General features: G+C 41.8%; 2 protein-coding genes across 2 annotated transcripts; both read right to left on the bottom strand.

Annotated features, from left to right (window-relative positions):
* Window positions 1-656: 656 nt before the first annotated feature.
* Window positions 657-8,386, bottom strand: LOC135461946 (lambda-crystallin-like). The gene is made up of 6 exons (XM_064739238.1): window positions 8,325-8,386; window positions 6,703-6,937; window positions 5,641-5,802; window positions 4,664-4,858; window positions 1,392-1,497; window positions 657-1,063 (listed from the first exon to the last, which is right to left on the bottom strand). Exons 1-6 carry the CDS (start codon window positions 8,378-8,380, stop codon window positions 843-845), a joined length of 975 nt encoding a protein of 324 aa, XP_064595308.1. The 5' UTR covers window positions 8,381-8,386; the 3' UTR covers window positions 657-842.
* A 2,894-nt stretch (window positions 8,387-11,280) lies between these two features.
* Window positions 11,281-19,566, bottom strand: LOC135461497 (lambda-crystallin-like). The gene is made up of 6 exons (XM_064738625.1): window positions 19,431-19,566; window positions 18,007-18,241; window positions 16,957-17,118; window positions 15,982-16,176; window positions 12,711-12,816; window positions 11,281-12,381 (listed from the first exon to the last, which is right to left on the bottom strand). Exons 1-6 carry the CDS (start codon window positions 19,517-19,519, stop codon window positions 12,161-12,163), a joined length of 1,008 nt encoding a protein of 335 aa, XP_064594695.1. The 5' UTR covers window positions 19,520-19,566; the 3' UTR covers window positions 11,281-12,160.
* Between the last annotated feature and the right edge of the window lie 1,886 nt (window positions 19,567-21,452).

Below are 21,452 nucleotides of genomic sequence, written 5' to 3'. Positions count from 1 at the left end.
TGTGCCATGGAGGCCCCAGGTGTCAATGTACAATGGAAGTCTAAATGCACGGACTGAAAAACAAGGAATCTATTGAAAGTTCTAAAGAGAAAAGCATTGACAAGCTCTCATTTTATTTTAAAATAGGAGATTGCATCTCTGCATAGAGGGAAAAATGTAAGAGGGTTACATGGGATAAACAGAAGGTCAGTCAGACAGACAGACGGAGAGACAAGCCTTTTTTATCAGTACATGGATATATCACCCGCAAATATGCAAGAACTAGGGGTGGGGTGGAGGGTGGAAGACCGTCACACATGCAGTTCGTCTAATTGCAGACTCCAACATTCACCTACACATTATATATAAATGTAGGGCATTTTGCTACAAATCAATCACTAGTAAGTCAAAGCTGTGCAGCTACACGTGGCTCTCCCTGGGATTCGTGGCTCCTATGGCCAACAAGGCTCTGGTACAGCACACGTCGTTTTCAACGAAACCAGTACCTTCCAACGATTTATACTTTGGCATTTCGTCCCCCTTGTTGAGGCTGATGAGCTCGTCTCCGCCATCGTACATTTGATTGTTAGTAAACGATCGCAGGCTTCTGGATATTGTCCTTGTGAGCCATTTTTGATTCTAAAAGTGTGTCTTTCACCAGGCGCTGTGATGTTCGGATGTGCAGCTTTAATCACACAACTGGTCAAATGGCTGACTGAAGAGGCCTTGGCCACATTTTCTTTCCCACATACTTCAGAGCATAAGTACAAGTATGCACCATAGACATATACTGCAACTCTACTGGTAGAGTTAAATGTTCAAGTAGAATTAAAAAAAAAACATATGATGAAAAGCTTTCAAATTCACTTTGATGAATTGTCAAGCTCGTTTTTAAGTTTGGCAAGAGCAGCTAGTCTTCTGTCCCTCCACTGACGCCTCTGGGGTAAGGCCTCTAACGGAACCCACTGGGTAACCTCTCGCTCCGCTTCCTCTGCTTTCGCGCCCTGCATTGGGTGTGGGACGTTAAACGACTTCTGAACATCGTATATGGTCTGCCCGAAACGGTCAAAGTAGTCTTTTAGACCTGCAAATAACATGTTTGCTGGAACTAAAATACTGAATGCGTGAAAAAGTAACAGTATTTTAAAACAAATGATTTACAAACATGAATGATTCCTTGCACTACAGTTACTAAATCATAATTGTCTTGTAGTTCATGGCTATACACTCTATAAGTATCAGATATGGGGTAAGGATCAGCTCTGACTTACAACTTATTTTTGTTATATGATGATGTATAATTACCCATTCCATTTACTTCCCATGTTTAGTAGGATGAAAATGCTGGTCGTATATCGCAATAAGTGGACACTTTGTTTTCTCACTGCGGGCATGCGTGATTCAGCGCTTACCGTTGGCGTTCAGATGGCACGTCTCGAAAGGGCCCATGAAAGCGTAACGTGGAGCCAGACCCTCAACAACGGCTGTTTCTACGTCAGCAACACTGATCACCTCGTCCTGAATGTGGATAGTTAAGATACACGCGTCATCATGAATGTACACAGAGAGAGACACGCAAATTCAACATATGGGAGCTAGCGATGTTCGGAGATTTATACGGGTGGTAACGGATTCAAGATGTGATGTGTTTACCTCTGTTGTCTATTTCTTTTAGAGAGTCGCCTATATTCAGCTCTGTGTAAAATCAGTAACACTCGCTACCAAAATTGCCTTTAGCTTTTAACAATAAAAGCTCTACACATTGATATGTTAGACATCTATATTATCACAAACAAATTGCAGTTAGAATACTTTTTCTAATTCGTAATGTTAAACTCCTTAAGCTCAGTTTGTACACCAAGAACTCATTGCCTCGGGTGATTATAATTATTCAAAAGCAGGTTGCATGCTGGGCAATGGACGTGGAGAGTGGAGAGTGATTTGTTTTACAATGGCTGCATCAACGAGCCGTTAATTTCCTAATATCCATCCTCTAAAACCATACAGCGTTGCGATCATATACTACTAGAGATAAAGTAAAATTCAGTTATTAAGGTTATATTACACAAAAAATGTAAACAGTTTCAAACATGGCAGTGTCAGGAAACAGGGTTTACAGTAAAGTCAACAGCAGTTCAGGTGTTACCCTCCTTCAAAACATGTTGAGCTCCGCACCATATCCAGCAGTCCACTGTTGTTTTTTTTTAATAATTATGACGTCACCGAGGGAATTGGTTCTTGCCGCCGAAACAGATCATACGGACTTTAACATTATGAGTTAGAAAAAGTGTTCTAACTGCATTTTCTTTGCCATATGGACGTCTAACGTATCAATGTGTAAAGCTTGGGTTATTACGTGACACTGACTAAAGCTAATTTTGGTAGCGAGTGTGACTGATTTTACACACAGCTGAATTTAGGCGACTCTCTAACAGACTATAGCACAAAACCAACAACTCTCAGTACAACAATACACTACTAATAGCTCTTGGTTCTTTCTGTGAAGCTGTAATAATAAAAAAAGAATGGACCGGAGGCAGCTGACTAGGTGCGGTATTTTTTAAATTTTTATTCAGATCATAATTTAATATCTTGTTATATTTTGTACTTCTGTGACAAAAATAGAGGATCTCCATCTAGTGATCCTGTAGTAACAAGTTTATCGAGCCTCTGGCGAGAAACAAACGAAATTTTTGCCTGTAGTTTAATAAATTTGATACTGCAAGGTCACGAGTTGGAGGTTCTGTTTGTGATGTCAGTCATTCGTCCTCAGACCAAAGCGCAACATTTCTGCTCAGGATGAAACATACGCCACACAAAAGAGTTCAACTTCAGACCTGCCTTTATTGACCACAATTTGGATGAATATTTTTCATTATCATCTTCACAATCAAAACTTAGTAGTAGATGACTGTTTTCAGTTTATGAACATGATTGACAAAAGAAGACTGTATCGAGGAGTCACGGGAAAACCAGTGACGACTACACGAGTGCGGGGCGTGCATATCTACGTGTGTGAGAACGCCGGCTGAAATGCGCCTAAGCATAACACAGACAAGAACATTCAAAACGTTAAATGATAAAGGAATTTCCAAAGCATCTACGACTATACGAACAGTCAACATATGTTGGACGTTTGTACTCAATGCAGACCACAAAGTCACGTAGTGCAGCAAAGTAGTTCGGCGCGTGTTTAGCTTTTGATTGGTTGATTTTATCAATGAAATGTCACAAACCAATCAATCTTAACACTGTTCACAAAAGACTTTGGAAACGATATTTATCCCTCACCCTTTATCCCATGTTCAGGGTCACACTCATCGGTTGAATATGGTTACGAAGAAATGTTAACAACATAACACTGAGTTTGGACGTTGTTTATGTGTTATGTATATATACCTTCTAGCGTGAATATTGAACCATTTTTAGAGAACAGCTCCTTATGAAAGCTGCTTTAGGGTGTAAATACACGCTTTAGCAAGCATGCATACCCGTATGTTTAAGCGAAAAGTAAATCTGTGACAACAGCTAAAGCACTGAGCTGTGACGTATGCTGAGTTGGGCGATGCTCTTCGCCAGCGCTGGGTTCGAGGTTTGCATGTTTGACGTCGACAAGTCCCAGTTAGAACAAGCCAAGACAGCCGTCCTAGAGCAGCTGAAGGACCATCATTATATAACAAAAATAAGTTGTAAGTCAGAGCAAGGAACATGATTGACAAAAGAAGACTGTATCGAGGAGTCACGGGAAAACCAGTGACGACTGCACGAGTGCGGGGCGTGCATATCTACGTGTGTGAGAACGCCGGCTGAAATGCGCCTAAGCATAACACAGACAAGAACATTCAAAACGTTAAATGATAAAGGAATTTCCAAAGCATCTACGACTATACGTACAGTCAACATATGTTGGACGTTTGTACTCAATACAGACGACAAAGTCACGTAGTGCAACAAAGTAGTTCAGCGCGTGTTTAGCTTTTGATTGGTTGATTTTATCAATGAAATGTCACAAACCAATCAATCTTAACACTGTTCACAAAAAGATATCGGAAACGATATTTATCCCACACCTTTTATCCCATGTTCTGGGTCACATTTATGGGATGAATATGGTTACGAACAAATGTTAGCAACATAATACTGAGTTAAGGCGTTGCTTGTGTGTTATGTATTTACCTTCTAGTGTGAATACTGAACCTTTTTAGGGAACAGCTCGTTATCATAGATGCTTTGGAGTATAAATACACGCTTTAGCAAGCATGCATACCCGTATGTTTAAGCGAAAAGTAAATCTGTGACAACAGCTAAAGCACTGAGCTGTGACGTATGCTCCTAGGGATTTGCACTTTGACGGAATGAGGAAGTGACACTGACGAAGTCAATGTATGGGTTGATTACTGCAGCTGTCCAGTAATCGCTGTGTAGGTCCGAGCATACACCATCCAAGTTCACAAAGCTCCATAAACATGAAATACCATGGATCCTCAGCCATGTTTTAACATATATCATAACGCCTATTCTGAGTTGCCCTGATAACCGTAAGACACTCGATGTCATTCCTATGGCAACTACATAAACCAACAAGGAAGTGGTAAAGGGTGATAATTCCTTATCTGTATCGACTAAAGTAACACAATCTATCAAATATTTGGAGTTTGTAATTTAGTGAGTTTAGTCTCTATACCTGAACAAGCCTGCAGCATTCGGCTAGAATAGCGTGCTGTATACGCGGTTGTATGAAACCTGTGGTCTCCTTCTTCAGTGTGATTGGTGCCTGTCCAATTGACGTCATGAGGTCCCTTGTCGTCTGCACAGCTTCCAGGTCCGTCCATGGAGCCGGTACTAATTCCACCAGTCGGCAGTAAAATGGAGGATTAATCTACAAGTACAAGGTTATTGACTGGAAAGGGACACATTCAATGATAGCGTTCCTTCATGTTTAAAACAGCATTTGGAACCGTATACTTAATTATAGGACCCGTATAACAGGACGATGTCACAATATGATCGTATAAAATAAGCACATATGGCTGATGGCACAAATAAGTAGCTAGCAGTAAAACAAAGAAAAACAACATGTAGATATTTATACGTCCAAGCCCTGTTTGCAACTACGTTCTGTAGGACGGCCTTTCACTGTCAGAAGTAAGCCTACATTTACCGCTTAAAGTATTTTCTTTGAGATTAATCTGGGCGGGTTTTATTGCCAGGAGTACGTTTGCAATCGAAAGTAATGTAGGCCTACACGTAAGCTGACAACGGTTCATGAAAAAATTTGCCTCTCGTCAGGTATATATGGTAAACCTTCTGACTCATGAAGGTTTATATATATATATATATTACAAACCTTATGACTCACGGGCAGAAAGATGGAAAAACCGCTGTATCTCATCTGGTATATATGGTAAACCTTCTCACACATGGGCAGAGAGAGGGAGAAACCGTTGCTTTCCGTCAGGTATATATATGGTGAACCTAACTAAGTAGCTAAGGGATAATGGCCTTTAGCGGAGAACCCCATTCAAACACTAGATCTGCAAGCGTCGGTATACAGGAACGTACACTAAAAGTTCACCAAGCCTCAGCGCCATCATATAATCTCCAGCCATGTTGCAAAGTGACATTAAATTAAACTATAAACCATACCATATAAGAACTTACTGGGTGGGCAACAAGACATTTTGTCCTATGTTTAAGATGTTCTGTGAACTTGGACGGGACAATGGCACTAGAAGAACTGCAGAGTATGACTTGGTCATCCGCCAGACTGTCTAGCTGTGTGAACACTTTCCTCTTCATGTCTACTGTCTCTGGAACACATTCCTGAAATTGATTCACCATTAATCAGGAGAAGACCACAAACAGTACCTTTATTTCTTTTGTTTGTCGCTTTCAGCCTTATTTCGGCCATGTTATTACGGTGTCGTTTAACAGGCCGGATCCATTCCGGCATATTTATTGCGCTGTCTCACTGAAATGCCATGCCGAAGACAACAATGATCAGCAGACGGGATGCCTCACCCAGTCACATCATGCTCACACCCAGCAGGCCCATATTCCTGTTATACTGAGCGTCAAGTCATGATTTGCGTTTTGCACCATGTATGAATAGTTAACAACACGTATATGGGTCTGTCCATACACGTATGGGGTCTGTCCAGATAGGGGGTCAGTCCAGGTATGGGGTCTGTTCACGTACGTCTGTCCAAGGTTTCCTCCTCCAATAAATCTCATCGCTGTTAATTATATTTTAGCAAAATAATCTTCTGTACGCCGTATAATCAGCAATCAAATAAATAAAATACGTATTGGGATTTAACTCCGCATTGTGTCGAACAGAAGACTATATTTCACCCATATATGTGACAGCTAACCGATATATGCATAAGCGGAGTAAACCGGGCACATATCCCAGGAGAAATGGGCACATTCTATCTGTCAAATCCCGACACTGTACACCGCGCAGCTCTATTAAACGTTGTCATTTCAGCAGGTGACGCTGCATCCAAAAAGTTCACCTTATTTTGGTGATTATATAGGTTGGGACTAATATATGTGATGGCAGATTCAACCACAGCCTTTACCAAAGGTCGATGGTGAACTGAAACTTCTGTTCCCGCCAACCATGTACAAACATGTACAAACAGACTATCATTTTTGGCGATATATACCCGGGATCGAAACGGCCTCCCGTACAATACTTTATTTTATTTGACAATATACCTGGACGTGGACAGCGCCTTTCACACAGTCTGCCAAACTGGAGGTGGTTACAATGCTGTCGTACTGCTGCTGAACAGAGAGCGTTCCACGCAGCAAGCCTTGAGACTCCAGGTCCTTCAGCTGCTCTAGGACGGCTGTCTTGGCTTGTTCTAACTGGGACTTGTCGACGTCAAACATGCAAACCTCGAACCCAGCACTGCCGAAGAGCATCGCCCAACTCCGCCCGATTAAACCGCTGTACGGATATCAATTGTAAAGAAAACCTATTTTAAAAAATTATATTTACGTCTGCATTTTCATTACATACATTCCATTAGAGGACAAAATGCATTAGAACACATGCGTTTCTACTGAACTTGTGTATACGAGATGTATTGATCATGCAGACTAGGGAGCGATTAGATACAGGAGCCACAGGACCTGTCTGTACGCAATGTATTGATCATGCTGACCGGGGGGCCAACAGATATTGTGGCTACAGGACCTGTCTGTTCGAGAAGTATTGATCATGCAGACTAGGGAACCGATTAGATATAAGAGCTTCAAGACTTGTTTATACAAAATACATCATGCAGAGCTGAGACCGTTAGATATAGGAGCTACAGTTCTTCCGTAGGAGATATATTCATCATGCCGCTGTACGTATATCAATTGTAATGATAATTTATTTAAATAAAAGATATATTTAAATCTGCATTCCCATTATAAACATTCGAGCAAGGGATAAAAAGCGTTAGGGCAAATGCGTTTCTGCTGAGCTTTTCTATACGAGATGTCTTGGTCATGCAGACAAGTGAACATTAGATGTAGAGATTACGTCCTGACTTGTCTGTACCAGATGTAATGATCATGTAAACCTGGGACCATTAAGTATAGGAGATACGGAACTTCTCTGTACCAGGTGTTTACATCATGTAAACCTGGGACCATTGTGGGGGTGAGGGATGGGGGGGGGGGGGGGGGGGGGAATTGATTGTACGAGGCTCATCCATCAGCTAGACGTTCTTTAACACATACCGGTATACGTTCTGATTCAGAACGTCAGTTGTTATCTTTTTGACCCACGATTCACACCAAACCCTTTCTACGACACACTCAAATAGAAAATAAAACACGACAAAAAGAAAATCTGCTGTGATCATTTCAAATGAAAATGGAGATGTTTCTCGATAGGATTTGCATTCGGGAACGAGACATGTGCAGTGACGCAAATCTTTGTCATCTTGTTTGATATTGACAGTCTATTCCTATCTCATGTAACGTTAATTCCCAGTGCAGTTTTTTCCACGAGCCGGCAAGGCGTCAAGAACAATACACTTGATCAGATGGTCACCACAACATCAACTTTCAGAACTATGCATGCATTTAAAACTGCAAGATGGGGTTACGTGTTGAAAAGAAGGTCAATCAAACAGACAGACAAGCCCATTTATATATACTGCAAATATGCTGGGGAGAGTGGGATGAAAAGGCCCCCAGCATGCAGTCAGCCTATTCCACTACCCAGTGTGAACCTACATATCACATGTAAATGTATGGCAATTTACTACAAATGACCAGTGACTCAATGCTTGCAGGCTACGCGTGGTTCTCGTACCGCTCACTTCGGCGAAACGCATTACCTTCCAACGATGGATACTCGTGTCTTTTTCGAGGATGATGAGCTGGTCTCCGCCATAGTACTGCTGTAGGCCTCTGTGCAGAATAACATACACAGGGAAAAAGGGAATTACAAGTAAAACGACGTCTCCTACAGGGATATATTCTGAACTTTAAGCCGGGGCAAAGTGTACGGCTCAGGTTGGTTTGACACCGATTTCCCCCAAGCACCGGTGTTCTATGATATCATGTACAGGGAGATAACTCCTGCGCTGTAAGCAAACGTACTCATTACATACCTGTACATAGCACTTGACCAGTGCATGCTTACACTGGAAATTAAAATATAGACGAAAACAATAAAACTTAACAATTGCTATTCAAATAATTGAAAACTCTTACTTGGGGTTAGGCCAACAGGTCAGACATCAGCAAATTACAGGTCAGACATCAGCAAATTTGCTTGCAAAATACATATACAAGGCCCACGCATGTAAACATATTTCAACAGCCAATAATTTAAGAAAGCTACCTCAGAAGCAATGGCGAAGATGTGTACTCGACCTGACTTCTCAATCTCATCAACTCTCATCGAGTAACGCACTTGCGAAAGTCACGGAGGGAAACGGCCCCAAATGTGTCAGATACGGTAAGGAACATTTACCGCTGGTCACACGCTCATTAAAACTTCCTTACCATAAATCGACGTCAACTGAATCTTTCTACAAATTAACTAACCTGGGCCCGAGTCCACATAGCCATTTTCTACTTAAGTCAAACTTTGAAATACGATCTTAAAATTTACTTTTCGCTTTTACAAATCAAAATTTTGTATAACTCATCAATATTGTCTAAATACAAATGTATCACAATTTCAACTAAGCATTGTAAAACGTCTTTAAATACTGCCTTCAATCAGAAATGGCCTCGTGGAATCCGTGTTCTCAGATTAGTATAACCAACAATGGTCCATGACAATAACAGAAATTGACAAAATAGGAGATTTCCAGGGTCTACCTCACTGCGGCCGCAGTTTCGATCTTGTTGTCTTAACCTCGTGACCGATGTGGGCACTCAAAATGTTATTGAAGAGGAAAAATCCTGGAATCGGCCTCCCGTCTGTCTGCATATAGGCTGATAAAGGTCATGACGTCAACGTCAGTCTCGTTAATGCAGCATGGCGGAGGCGAGCTCACTAACTGCTATGGTATAGGTTCGGAAAATGAGATTATTTTTTAACAGACGTGATTTGCCATGAAGCCTTTTGGTAGTTTCAAAAGAGGTTAGTTAAGTACAGAGGCCATACGGCTGACGTCGGTTTATGATAGTTTTAATGCGCGTGTGAACAGTGGTAAATGTCCATTGCCATCAATACAGTACTCAAGTGGGACCGTTTCCCTCTGCAACTTTCCCAATTGCGTTGCTCTATGAGTTACCCCACTCCGGAAGTGAGACTGCTAAGATGTATGATTAGGGAGAGCAGTGTGATGACAACATGCCGGGGTATGACCACATCGTTTAAAAGGTATGGAAAGATTTTTCCGTCTGATCAGCCACTGTCTCCGGAAGATATCCGAAGAAAAGGGGAAAGGGGAGATGTCTCTAGCCCTCACAGTCCTGGTATCCAACGGCGATGGCGATGTTGACAGATTATCCATGAGAGCTCCCGCCAACGCAGCAACTACTGAATCCTTGTGGTCTTGCATCCTAAAACAGTACGCCGTGTGCCTCAGACAGGGAGTAAGTTTTCTCACGAAAGCCTTGATAACATTCGTGCTTCTGTGATTAAGGTTCTTAAACGTTTATGCTTTGTGAACATGGTTAAATTAGGCCAGAATTTCCCTTTCAACCAGTGATATTCTAAATAATGATCACGAGACGGACGGATCTCACCCTATGGATGCTCTTTTTCTGGGGTTTATTGGATGAAGCAAACTAAATTGAGGTAAAATTACTTTCTTTTCAGCCAGTGACACTTTTGGCACTTAATACAGCGCGCAGAAATCAGTCGTTACATAGCTTAGATGTTAATATGATGTTATATTGGAGCCTGTCTATACCAGATGTATTGATCATGCAGACCTGGGAAAATGAGATATTAGGGCTATAGGACTTGTTTAATGCGGACAGTCGATTCGTATCTCATGTACCGTTAATTCCCAGTGCAGACCTTTGGGCGGGTCTTTAAGGCGTCAGTGTATTTATTTATTTATTTGATTGGCGTTTTACGCCGTACTCAACAATATTTCACTTATATGACGGCGGCCAGCATTATAGTAGGTGGAAACAGGGCAGAGCCCGGAGGAAACCCACGACCATCCGCAGGTTGCTGGAAAACCTTCCCACGTTCGATCGGGGAGGAAGCCAGCATGAGCTGGACTTGAACTCACAGCGACCGCGTTGGTGAGAGGCCCCTGGGTCATTACGCTGCGCTAGCGCGCTAACCAACTGTGCCATGGAGGCCCCAGGTGTCAATGTACAATGGAAGTCTAAATGCACTGACTGCAAAACAAGGAATCTATTGAAAGTTCTAAAGAGAAAAGCATTGACAAGCTCTCATTTTATTTTAAAATAGGAGATTGCATCTCTGCATAGAGGGAAAAATGTAAGAGGGTTACATGGGATAAACAGAAGGTCAGTCAGACAGACAGACGGAGAGACAAGCCTTTTTTATCAGTACATGGATATATCACCCGCAAATATGCAAGAACTAGGGGTGGGGTGGAGGGTGGAAGACCGTCACACATGCAGTTCGTCTAATTGCAGACTCCAACATTCACCTACACATTATATATAAATGTAGGGCATTTTGCTACAAATCAATCACTAGTAAGTCAAAGCTCTGCAGCTACACGTGGCTCTCCCTGGGATTCGTGGCTCGTATGGCCAACAAGGCTCTGGTACAGCACACGTCGTTTTCAACTAAACCAGTACCTTCCAACGATGTATACTTTGGCATTTCGTCCCCCTGGTTGAGCTCGTCTCCGCCATCGTACATTTGATTGTTAGTAAACGATCGCAGGCTTCTGGATATTGTCCTTGTGAGCCATTTTTGATTCTAAAAGTGTGTCTTTCACCAGCTGTATATTTTAAGTATCCCGCTTTCTCGGTTTGAAGTTAATGTACACAGTCTGTAAGGCATTTATTAGTCCCCTCCTCTAGCCTGGACCCTTTCACTGATACAGTACGTATACATATGTATCACGAAACCTAGATGTACGCTCTTTTACCACGGCATTCCATACTATTCACAAGGTTAATCAAATTATTGTCGTCATTTGAAATTATTCAAAATAATAAAATGTAATACCTAACCAAAACTGATAGGAATATACATGTTAAAACAAAAACGGTTATTTGACCACCCTACTAGACATGTCACATCTTTTCTATAAAACACCAATGTTTTGGAGAATACGTTGAAACGATTTACTGAAAACGTCAATGTTACACAAAAGGATTCCGGCCATTTTTTAACAAAAACGTATGCGTGAATAGTCCCACCATATACATGTAACGCGTTTCTGGAAAAGACGTATGCACATTAATGCGTGTGTTTTTATAAATACATGTCATGCGTCGTTAATATTTGCAGTGTATAGCACTAATTCATACTCACGAACAGACAAAAAAGAACGATAACAAAATTTTTAAAGAAGCGCTGTGATGTTCGGATATGCAGCTTTAATCACACAACTGGTCAAATGGCTGACTGAAGAGGCCTTGGCCACATTTTCTTTCCCACATACTTCAGAGCATAAGTACAAATATGCACCATAGACATATACTGCAACTCTACTGGTAGAGTTAAATGTTCAATTAGAATTCAAAAAAAACATATGATGGAAAGCTTTCAACTTCACTTTGATGAATTGTCAAGCTCGTTTTTAAGTTTGGCAAGAGCAGCTAGTCTTCTGTCCCTCCACTGACGCCTCTGGGGTAAGGCCTCTAACGGAACCCACTGGGTAACCTCTCGCTCCGCTTCCTCTGCTTTCGCGCCCTGCATTGGGTGTGGGACGTTAAACGACTTCTGAACATCGTATATGGTCTGTCCGAAACGGTCAAAGTAGTCTTTTAGACCTGCAAACAACATGTTTGCTGGAACTAAAATACTGAATGCGTGAAAAAGTAACAGTATTTGAAAACAAATGATTTACAAACATGAATGATTCCTTGCATTACAGTTACTAAATCATAATCTTTTTGTAGTTCATGGCTATGCACTCTATAAGTTTCAGATATGGGGTAAGGATCAGCTCTGACTTACAACTTATGTGTTGCTTAGTAATGATGTATAATTACCAATTCCATCTACTTCCCATGTTTAGTAGGATGAAAATGCTGGTCGTATATCGCAATAAGTGGACACTTTGTTTTCTCACTGCGGGCATGCATGGTTCAGCGCTTACCGTTGGCGTTCAGATGGCATGTCTCGAAAGGGCCCATGAAAGCGTAACGTGGAGCCAGACCCTCAATAACGGCTGTTTCTACGTCAGCAACACTGATTACCTCGTCCTGAATGTAGAAGGTTAAGATACACGCGTCATCATGAATGTACACAGAGAGACACACGCAAATTCAACATATGGGAACTAGCGATGTTCGGGGATTTATACGGGTGGTAACGGATTCAAGATGTGCTGTTTACCTCTGTAGTCTATTTCTTTTAGAGAGTCGCCTATATTCAGCTCTGTGTAAAATCAGTCACACTCGCTACCAAAATTACCTTTAGCTTTTAACAATAAAAGCTCTACACATTGATACGTTAGGTATCTATATTATCACAAACAAATTGCAGTTGGAATACTTTTTCTAATTCGTAATGTTAAACTCCTTAAGCTCAGTTTGTACACCAAGAACTCATTGCCTCGGGTGATTATAATTATTCAAAAGCAAGTTGCATGCTGGACAATGGACGTGGAGAGTGGAGAGTGATTTGTTTTACAATGGCTGCATCAACGAGCGGTTAATTTCCTAATATCCATCCTCTAAAACCATACAGCGGTGAGATCATATACTACTAGAGATAAAGTAAAATTCAATTATTAAGGTTATATTACACAAAAAATGTAAACAGTTTCAAACATGGCAGTGTCAGGAAACAGGGTTTACAGTAAAGTCAACAGCAGTTCAGGTGTTACCCTCCTTCAAAACATGTTGAGCTCCGCACCATATCCAGCAGTCCACTGTTGTTTTTTTTTTAATAATTATGACGTCACCGAGGGAATTGGTTCTTGCCGCCGAAACAGATCATACGGACTTTAACATTATGAATTAGAAAAAGGGTTCTAACTGCATTTTCTTTGCCATATGGACGTCTAACGTATCAATGTGTAAAGCTTGGGTTATTACGTGACACTGACTAAAGCCAATTTTGGTAGCGAGTGTGACTGATTTTACACACGGCTGAATTTAGGCGACTCTCTAACAGACTATAGCACAAAACCAACAACTCTCAGTACAACAATACACTACTTATAGCTCTTGGTTCTTTCTGTGAAGCTGTAATAATAAAAAAAGAATGGACCGGAGGCAGCTGACTAGGTGCGGTATTTTTTAAATTTTTATTCAGATCATAATTTAATATCTTGTTATATTTTGTACTTCTGTGACAAAAATAGAGGATCTCCATCTAGTGATCCTGTAGTAACAAGTTTATCGAGCCTCTGGCGAGAAACAAACGAAATTTTTGCCTGTAGTTTAATAAATTTGATACTGCAAGGTCACGAGTTGGAGGTTCTGTTTGTGATGTCAGTCATTCGTCCTCAGACCAAAGCGCAACATTTCTGCTCAGGATGAAACATACGCCACACAAAAGAGTTCAACTTCAGACCTGCCTTTATTGACCACAATTTGGATGAATATTTTTCATTATCATCTTCACAATCAAAACTTAGTAGTAGATGACTGTTTTCAGTTTATGAACATGATTGACAAAAGAAGACTGTATCGAGGAGTCACGGGAAAACCAGTGACGACTACACGAGTGCGGGGCGTGCATATCCACGTGTGTGAGAACGCCGGCTGAAATGCGCCTAAGCATAACACAGACAAGAACATTCAAAACGTTAAATGATAAAGGAATTTCCAAAGCATCTACGACTATACGAACAGTCAACATATGTTGGACGTTTGTACTCAATGCAGACCACAAAGTCACGTAGTGCAGCAAAGTAGTTCGGCGCGTGTTTAGCTTTTGATTGGTTGATTTTATCAATGAAATGTCATAAACCAATCAATCTTAACACTGTTCACAAAAGACTTTGGAAACGATATTTATCCCTCACCCTTTATCCCATGTTCAGGGTCACACTCATCGGTTGAATATGGTTACGAACAAATGTTAACAACATAACACTGAGTTCGGACGTTGTTTATGTGTTATGTATATATACCTTCTAGCGTGAATATTGAACCATTTTTAGGGAACAGCTCCTTATAAAAGCTGCTTTAGGGTGTAAATACACGCTTTAGCAAGCATGCATACCCGTATGTTTAAGCGAAAAGTAAATCTGTGACAACAGCTAAAGCACTGAGCTGTGACGTATGCTGAGTTGGGCGATGCTCTTCGCCAGTGCTGGGTTCGAGGTTTGCATGTTTGACGTCGACAAGTCCCAGTTAGAACAAGCCAAGACAGCCGTCCTAGAGCAGCTGAAGGACCATCATTATATAACAAAAATAAGTTGTAAATCAGAGCAAGGAACATGACTGACAAAAGAAGACTGTATCGAGGAGTCACGGGAAAACCAGTGAGGACTGCACGAGTGCGGGGCGTGCATATCTACGTGTGTGAGAACGCCGGCTGAAATGCGCCTAAGCATAACACAGACAAGAACATTCAAAACGTTAAAAAATAAAGGAATTTCCAAAGAATCTACGACTATACGTACAGTCAACATATGTTGGACGTTTGTACTCAATACAGACGACAAAGTCACGTAGTGCAACAAAGTAGTTCAGCGCGTGTTTAGCTTTTGATTGGTTGATTTTATCAATGAAATGTCACAAACCAATCAATCTTAAAACTGTTCACAAAAAGATATCGGAAACGATATTTATCCCACACCTTTTATCCCATGTTCTGGGTCACATTTATGGGATGAATATGGTTACGAACAAATGTTAGCAACATAATACTGAGTTAGGGCGTTGCTTGTGTGTTATGTATTTACCTTCTAGTGTGAATACTGAACCTTTTTAGGGAACAGCTCGTTATCATAGATGCTTTGGAGTATAAATACACGCTTTAGCAAGCATGCATACCCGTATGTTTAAGCGAAAAGTAAATCTGTGACAACAGCTAAAGCACTGAGCTGTGACGTATGCTCCTAGGGATTTGCACTTTGACGGAATGAGGAAGTGACACTGACGAAGTCAATGTATGGGTTGATTACTGCAGCTGTCCAGTAATCGCTGTGTAGGTCCGAGCATACACCATCCAAGTTCACAAAGCTCCATAAACATGAAATACCATGGATCCTCAGCCATGTTTTAACATATATCATAACGCATATTCTGAGTTGCCCTGATAACCGTAAGACACTCGATGTCATTCCTATGGCAACTACATAAACCAACAAGGAAGTGGTAAAGGGTGATAATTCCTTATTTGTATCGACTAAAGTAACACAATCTATCAAATATTTGGAGTTTGTAATTTAGTGAGTTTAGTCTCTATACCTGAACAAGCCTGCAGCATTCGGCTAGAATAGCGTGCTGTATACGCGGTTGTATGAAACCTGTGATCTCCTTCTTCAGTGTGATTGGTGCCTGTCCAATTGACGTCATGAGGTCCCTTGTCGTCTGCACAGCTTCCAGGTCCGTCCATGGAGCCGGTACTAATTCCACCAGTCGGCAGTAAAATGGAGGATTAATCTACAAGTACAAGGTTATTGACTGGAAAGGGACACATTCAATGATAGCGTTCCTTCATGTTTAAAACAGCATTTGGAACCGTATACTTAATTATAGGACCCGTATAACAGGACGATGTCACAATATGATCGTATAAAATAAGCACATATGGCTGATGGCACAAATAAGTAGCTAGCAGTAAAACAAAGAAAAACAACATGTAGATATTTATACGTCCATGCCCTGTTTGCAACTACGCTCTGTAGGACGGCCTTTCACTGTCAGAAGTAAGCCTACATTTACCGCTTAAAGTATTTTCTTTGAGATTAATCTGGGCGGGTTTTATTGCCAGGAGTACGTTTGCAATCGAAAGTAATGTAGGCCTACACGTAAGCTGACAACGGTTCATGAAAAAATTTGCCTCTCGTCAGGTATATATGGTAAACCTTCTGACTCATGAAGGTTTATATATATATATATTACAAACCTTTTGACTCACGGGCAGAAAGATGGAAAAACCGCTGTATCTCATCTGGTATATATGGTAAACCTTCTCACACATGGGCAGAGAGAGGGAGAAACCGTTGCTTTCCGTCAGGTATATATATGGTGAACCTAACTAAGTAGCTAAGGGATAATGGCCTTTAGCGGAGAACCCCATTCAAACACTAGATCTGCAAGCGTCGGTATACAGGAACGTACACTAAAAGTTCACCAAGCCTCAGCGCCATCATATAATCTCCAGCCATGTTGCAAAGTGACATTAAATTAAACTATAAACCATACCATATAAGAACTTACTGGGTGGGCAACAAGACATTTTGTCCTATGTTTAAGATGTTCTGTGAACTTGGACGGGACAATGGCACTAGAAGAACTGCAGAGTATGACTTGGTCATCCGCCAGACTGTCTAGCTGTGTGAACACTTTCCTCTTCATGTCTACTGTCTCTGGAACACATTCCTGAAATTGATTCACCATTAATCAGGAGAAGACCACAAACAGTACCTTTATTTCTTTTGTTTGTCGCTTTCAGCCTTATTTCGGCCATGTTATGACGGTGTCGTTTAACAGGCCGGATCTATTCCGGCATATTTATTGCGCTGTCTCACTGAAATGCCATGCCGAAGACACCAATGATCAGCAGACGGGATGCCTCAACCCAGTCACATCATGCTCATACCGAGCCGGCCCATATTCCTGTTATACTGAACGTCAAGTCATGATTTGCGTTTTACACCATGTATGAATAGTTAAGAACACGTATATGGGTCTGTCCATACACGTATGGGGTCTGTCCAGATAGGGGGTCAGTCCAGGTATGGGGTCTGTTCACGTATGGGGTCTGTCCAAGCTTTCCTCCTCCAATAAATCTCATCGCTAGCAAAATAATCTTCGGTACGCCGTATAATCAGCAATCAAATGAATAAAATACGTATTGGGATTTCACTCCGCTTTGTGTCGAACAGAAGACTATATTTCACCCATGTATGTGACAGCTAACCGATATAAGCATAGGCGGAGTAAACCGGGCATATATCCGGGAGAAATGGGTACATTCTATCTGTCAAATCCCGACACTGTACATCGCGCAGCTCTATTAAACGTATCCTTTCAGCAGGTGACGCTGCATCCAAAAAGTTCACCTTATTTTAGTGATTATATAGGTTGGGACTAATATATGTGATGGCAGATTCAACCACAGCCTTTACCAAAGGTCGATGGTGAACTGAAACTTCTGTTCCCGCCAACTATGTACAAACATGTACAAACAGACTATCATTTTTGGCGATATATACCCGGGATCGAAACGGCCTCCCGTACAATACTTTATTTTATTTGACAAAATACCTGGACGTGGACAGCGCCTTTCACACAGTCTGCCAAACTGGAGGTTGTTACAATGCTGTCGTACTGCTGCTGAACAGAGAGCGCTCCCCGCAGCAAGCCTTGAGACTCCAGGTCCTTCAGCTGCCCTAGGACGGCTGTCTTGGCTTGTTCTAACTGGGACTTGTCGACGTCAAACATGCAAACCTCGAACCCAGCACTGGCGAAGAGCATCGCCCAACTCCGCCCGATTAAACCGCTGTACGTATATCAGTTGTAAAGAAAACTTATCTTAAAAATTATATTTACGTCTGCATTTTCATTATATACATTCCAGCAGAGGACAAAATGCATTACAAGATATGCGTTTCTATATAACTTGTGTATACGAGATGTATTGATCATGCTGACTAGGGAGCGATTATTTATTTATTTATTTATTGGATTGGTGTTTTACGCCGTACTCACAATATTTCACTTATACGACGGCGGCCAGTATTATGGTGGGTGGAAACCGGGCAGATCCCGGGGGAAACCCACGACCATCCGCAGGTTTCTGCCAGACTCCTACTTACAGCCGGAGAGGAAGCCAGCATGAGCTGGACTTGAACTCACATCGACCGCATTGGTGAGGGAGCGATTAGATACAGGAGCTACAGGAGCTACAGGAGCTGTGTGTACGAGATGTATTGATCATGCAGACCGGGGGCCAACAGATATCGGGGCTACAGGGCCTGTCTGTACGAGACGTATTAATCATGCAGACTAGGGAGCGATTAGATACAGGAGCCACAGGACCTGTGTGTATGAGATGTATTGATCATGCTGACCGGGGGCCAACAGATATTGTGGCTACAGGACCTGTCTGTTCGAGAAGTATTGATCACACAGACTAGGGAACCGATTAGATATAAGAGCTTCAAGACTTGTTTATACAAAATATATCATGCAGAGCTGAGACCGTTAGATATAAGAGCTACAGTTCTTCCGTAGGAGATATATTGATCATGCCGCTGTACGTATATCAATTGTAATGATAATTTATTTAAATAAAAGATATACTGAGATCTGCATTCCCATTATAAACATTCGAGTAGGGGATAAAAAGCGTTAGGACAAATGCGTTTCTGCTGAGCCTTTCTATACGAGATGTCTTGGTCATGCAGACAAGCGTGCAAAACTGCAAGACGGGGTTACGTGTTGAAAAGATGGTCAGTCAAACAGACAGACAGACAGATAGACAAGCCAATTTATATATACTGCAAATATGCTGGGATAGTGGGATGGAAAGGCCCCCAGCCGTCACATTCAGCCAGCCTATTCCACTACCCAATGTTGACCTACATATCACATGTAAATGTACAGCAATTTACTATAAATGACCAGTGAGTCAATGCTTGCAAGCTTCGCGTGGCTCTCGCACCACCCACTTCGGCGAAATGCATTACCTTCCAACGATGGATACTCGTGTCTTGTTCGAGAGTGGTGAGCTCGTTTCCGCCATGGTACTGCTGTAGGCCTCTGTGCAGCGTTTCATACACAGAGACAAAACGAATAACAAGTAAAACGACGTCTCCTACAGGGATATATTCTGAACTTTAAGCCGGGGCAAAGTGTACGGCTTAGGTTGGTTTGACACCGATTTCGTCCAAGCACTGGTATTCTAAAGATATCATGTACAGGGAGATAACTCTAGCTCTAGACGTACACACCGCATACCTAGACGTAGCACTTGACTAGTGCGTGCACATACTGGAAATTAAAATATAGACGAAAACAAGGAAGCTTAACAAGGGCTATCCAAACAATTGAAAACCCTTACTTGGAGTTGGGCCAACTAAGAAATTACAGGTCAGACATCAGCAAATTTGTTTGCAAAATACATATATAGGGCCCACGCATGTAAACATATTTCAACAGCCAATAATTTTAAGTAAGCTACCTCTGAAGCAATGGCGAAGATGGGTACTCGACCTGACATGTCAATCGAGTCATGTATCTGGACTATAGTCGCGGCGTGGGATAACTCTCATCGAGTAACGCACTTGCGAGAGTCACGGAGGGAAACGGCCCCAAATATGTCAGATATCGGTTAGGAACATTTACCGCTGGTCACACGCTCATTAAAACTTCCTTACCATAAATCGACGTCAAGTGAATCTTTCTACAAATTAACTAACCTGGGCCCGAGTCCACATAGCCATTTTCTACTTAAGTCAAAATTTGAAATACGATCTTAAAATTTACTTTTCGCTTTTGCAAATCAAAATTTTGTATAACTCGTCAATATTGTCTAAATACAAATGTTTCCAAATTTCAACAAAGCATTGTGAAACATTTTAAAATACTGCCTTCAGTCAGAAATGGCCTCGTGGAATCGGTCCGTGTTCTCAGATTAGCATAACCAACAATGGTCCATGACAATAACAGAAATTGACAAAATAGGAGATTTCCAGGGTCTACCTGACTGCGGCCGCAGTTTCGATCTTGTTGTCTTATTTCTCGTGACCGATGTGGGCACTCAAAATGTTATTGAAGGGGGGAACCCCTAGGAATTGGCCTCCCGTCAATCTGCATATAGGCTGATAAAGGCCATGACCTCAAGGTCAGTCTTGTTAATGATGGAGGCGAGCTCACTAACTGCTATGGTATAGGTTCGGAAAATGAGATTATTTTTTAACAGACGTGATTGCCATGCAGCATTTTGGTAGTTTCACAAGAAGTTAGTTAATTACAGAGACCATACGGCTTACGTCGATTTAGGATAGTTTAAATGCGCGTGTGAACAGTGCTAGATGTTCATTATCATCAATCCGGAACTCATGTCCGGTCTCAGGACCGTTTCCCTCCGTAACTTTCCCAACTGCGTTACTCGACGAGTTACCCACTTCGCAAGAGACTGCTGTGATGCATGATTGGGACGAGCAGTGTGATGACAACATGCCTGAGTATGACAAGATCGTTTAGTAAGGTGTGGAAAGATTTTTCATTCTGATCAGCCACTGTCTCCGAAAGATATCCGAAGAAAGGGGAAGGGGGAGATGGTCCTATCCCTCACTAATGATGGTTGCTCGAGTTTTAAAAACTGACGTCATATTTGATTTTTTTTTTTTTTTTTTTTTGATTGGTGTTTTACGCCGTACTCAAGAATATTTCACTTATACGACGGCGGCCAGCATTATGGTGGGTGGAAACCGGGCACAGCCCGGCGGAAACCCACGACCATCCGCAGGTTGCTGGCAGACCTTCCCACGTACGGCCGGAGAGGAAGCCAGCATGAGCTGATCTTGAACTCACAGCGACCGCATTGGTGAGAGGCTTCTGGGTCACTACGCTGCGCTAGCGCGCTAACCGACTGAGCCACGGAGGCCCCTCGACGTCATATTTGCTACGCACGCTCAATGCTATCTTATCACAGTGACCACTGGGCAGAACTGCAATCAAACATTAACTTGGGTAAACCTCGTTCA

This window comes from Liolophura sinensis, chromosome 1 (assembly GCF_032854445.1).
Source record: "Liolophura sinensis isolate JHLJ2023 chromosome 1, CUHK_Ljap_v2, whole genome shotgun sequence".
Classification (NCBI taxonomy): Eukaryota; Metazoa; Mollusca; class Polyplacophora; order Chitonida; family Chitonidae; genus Liolophura; species Liolophura sinensis.
The sequence above is the reverse complement of the archived record's forward strand: the minus strand, read 5'-3'. Positions and strand labels throughout refer to the sequence as shown.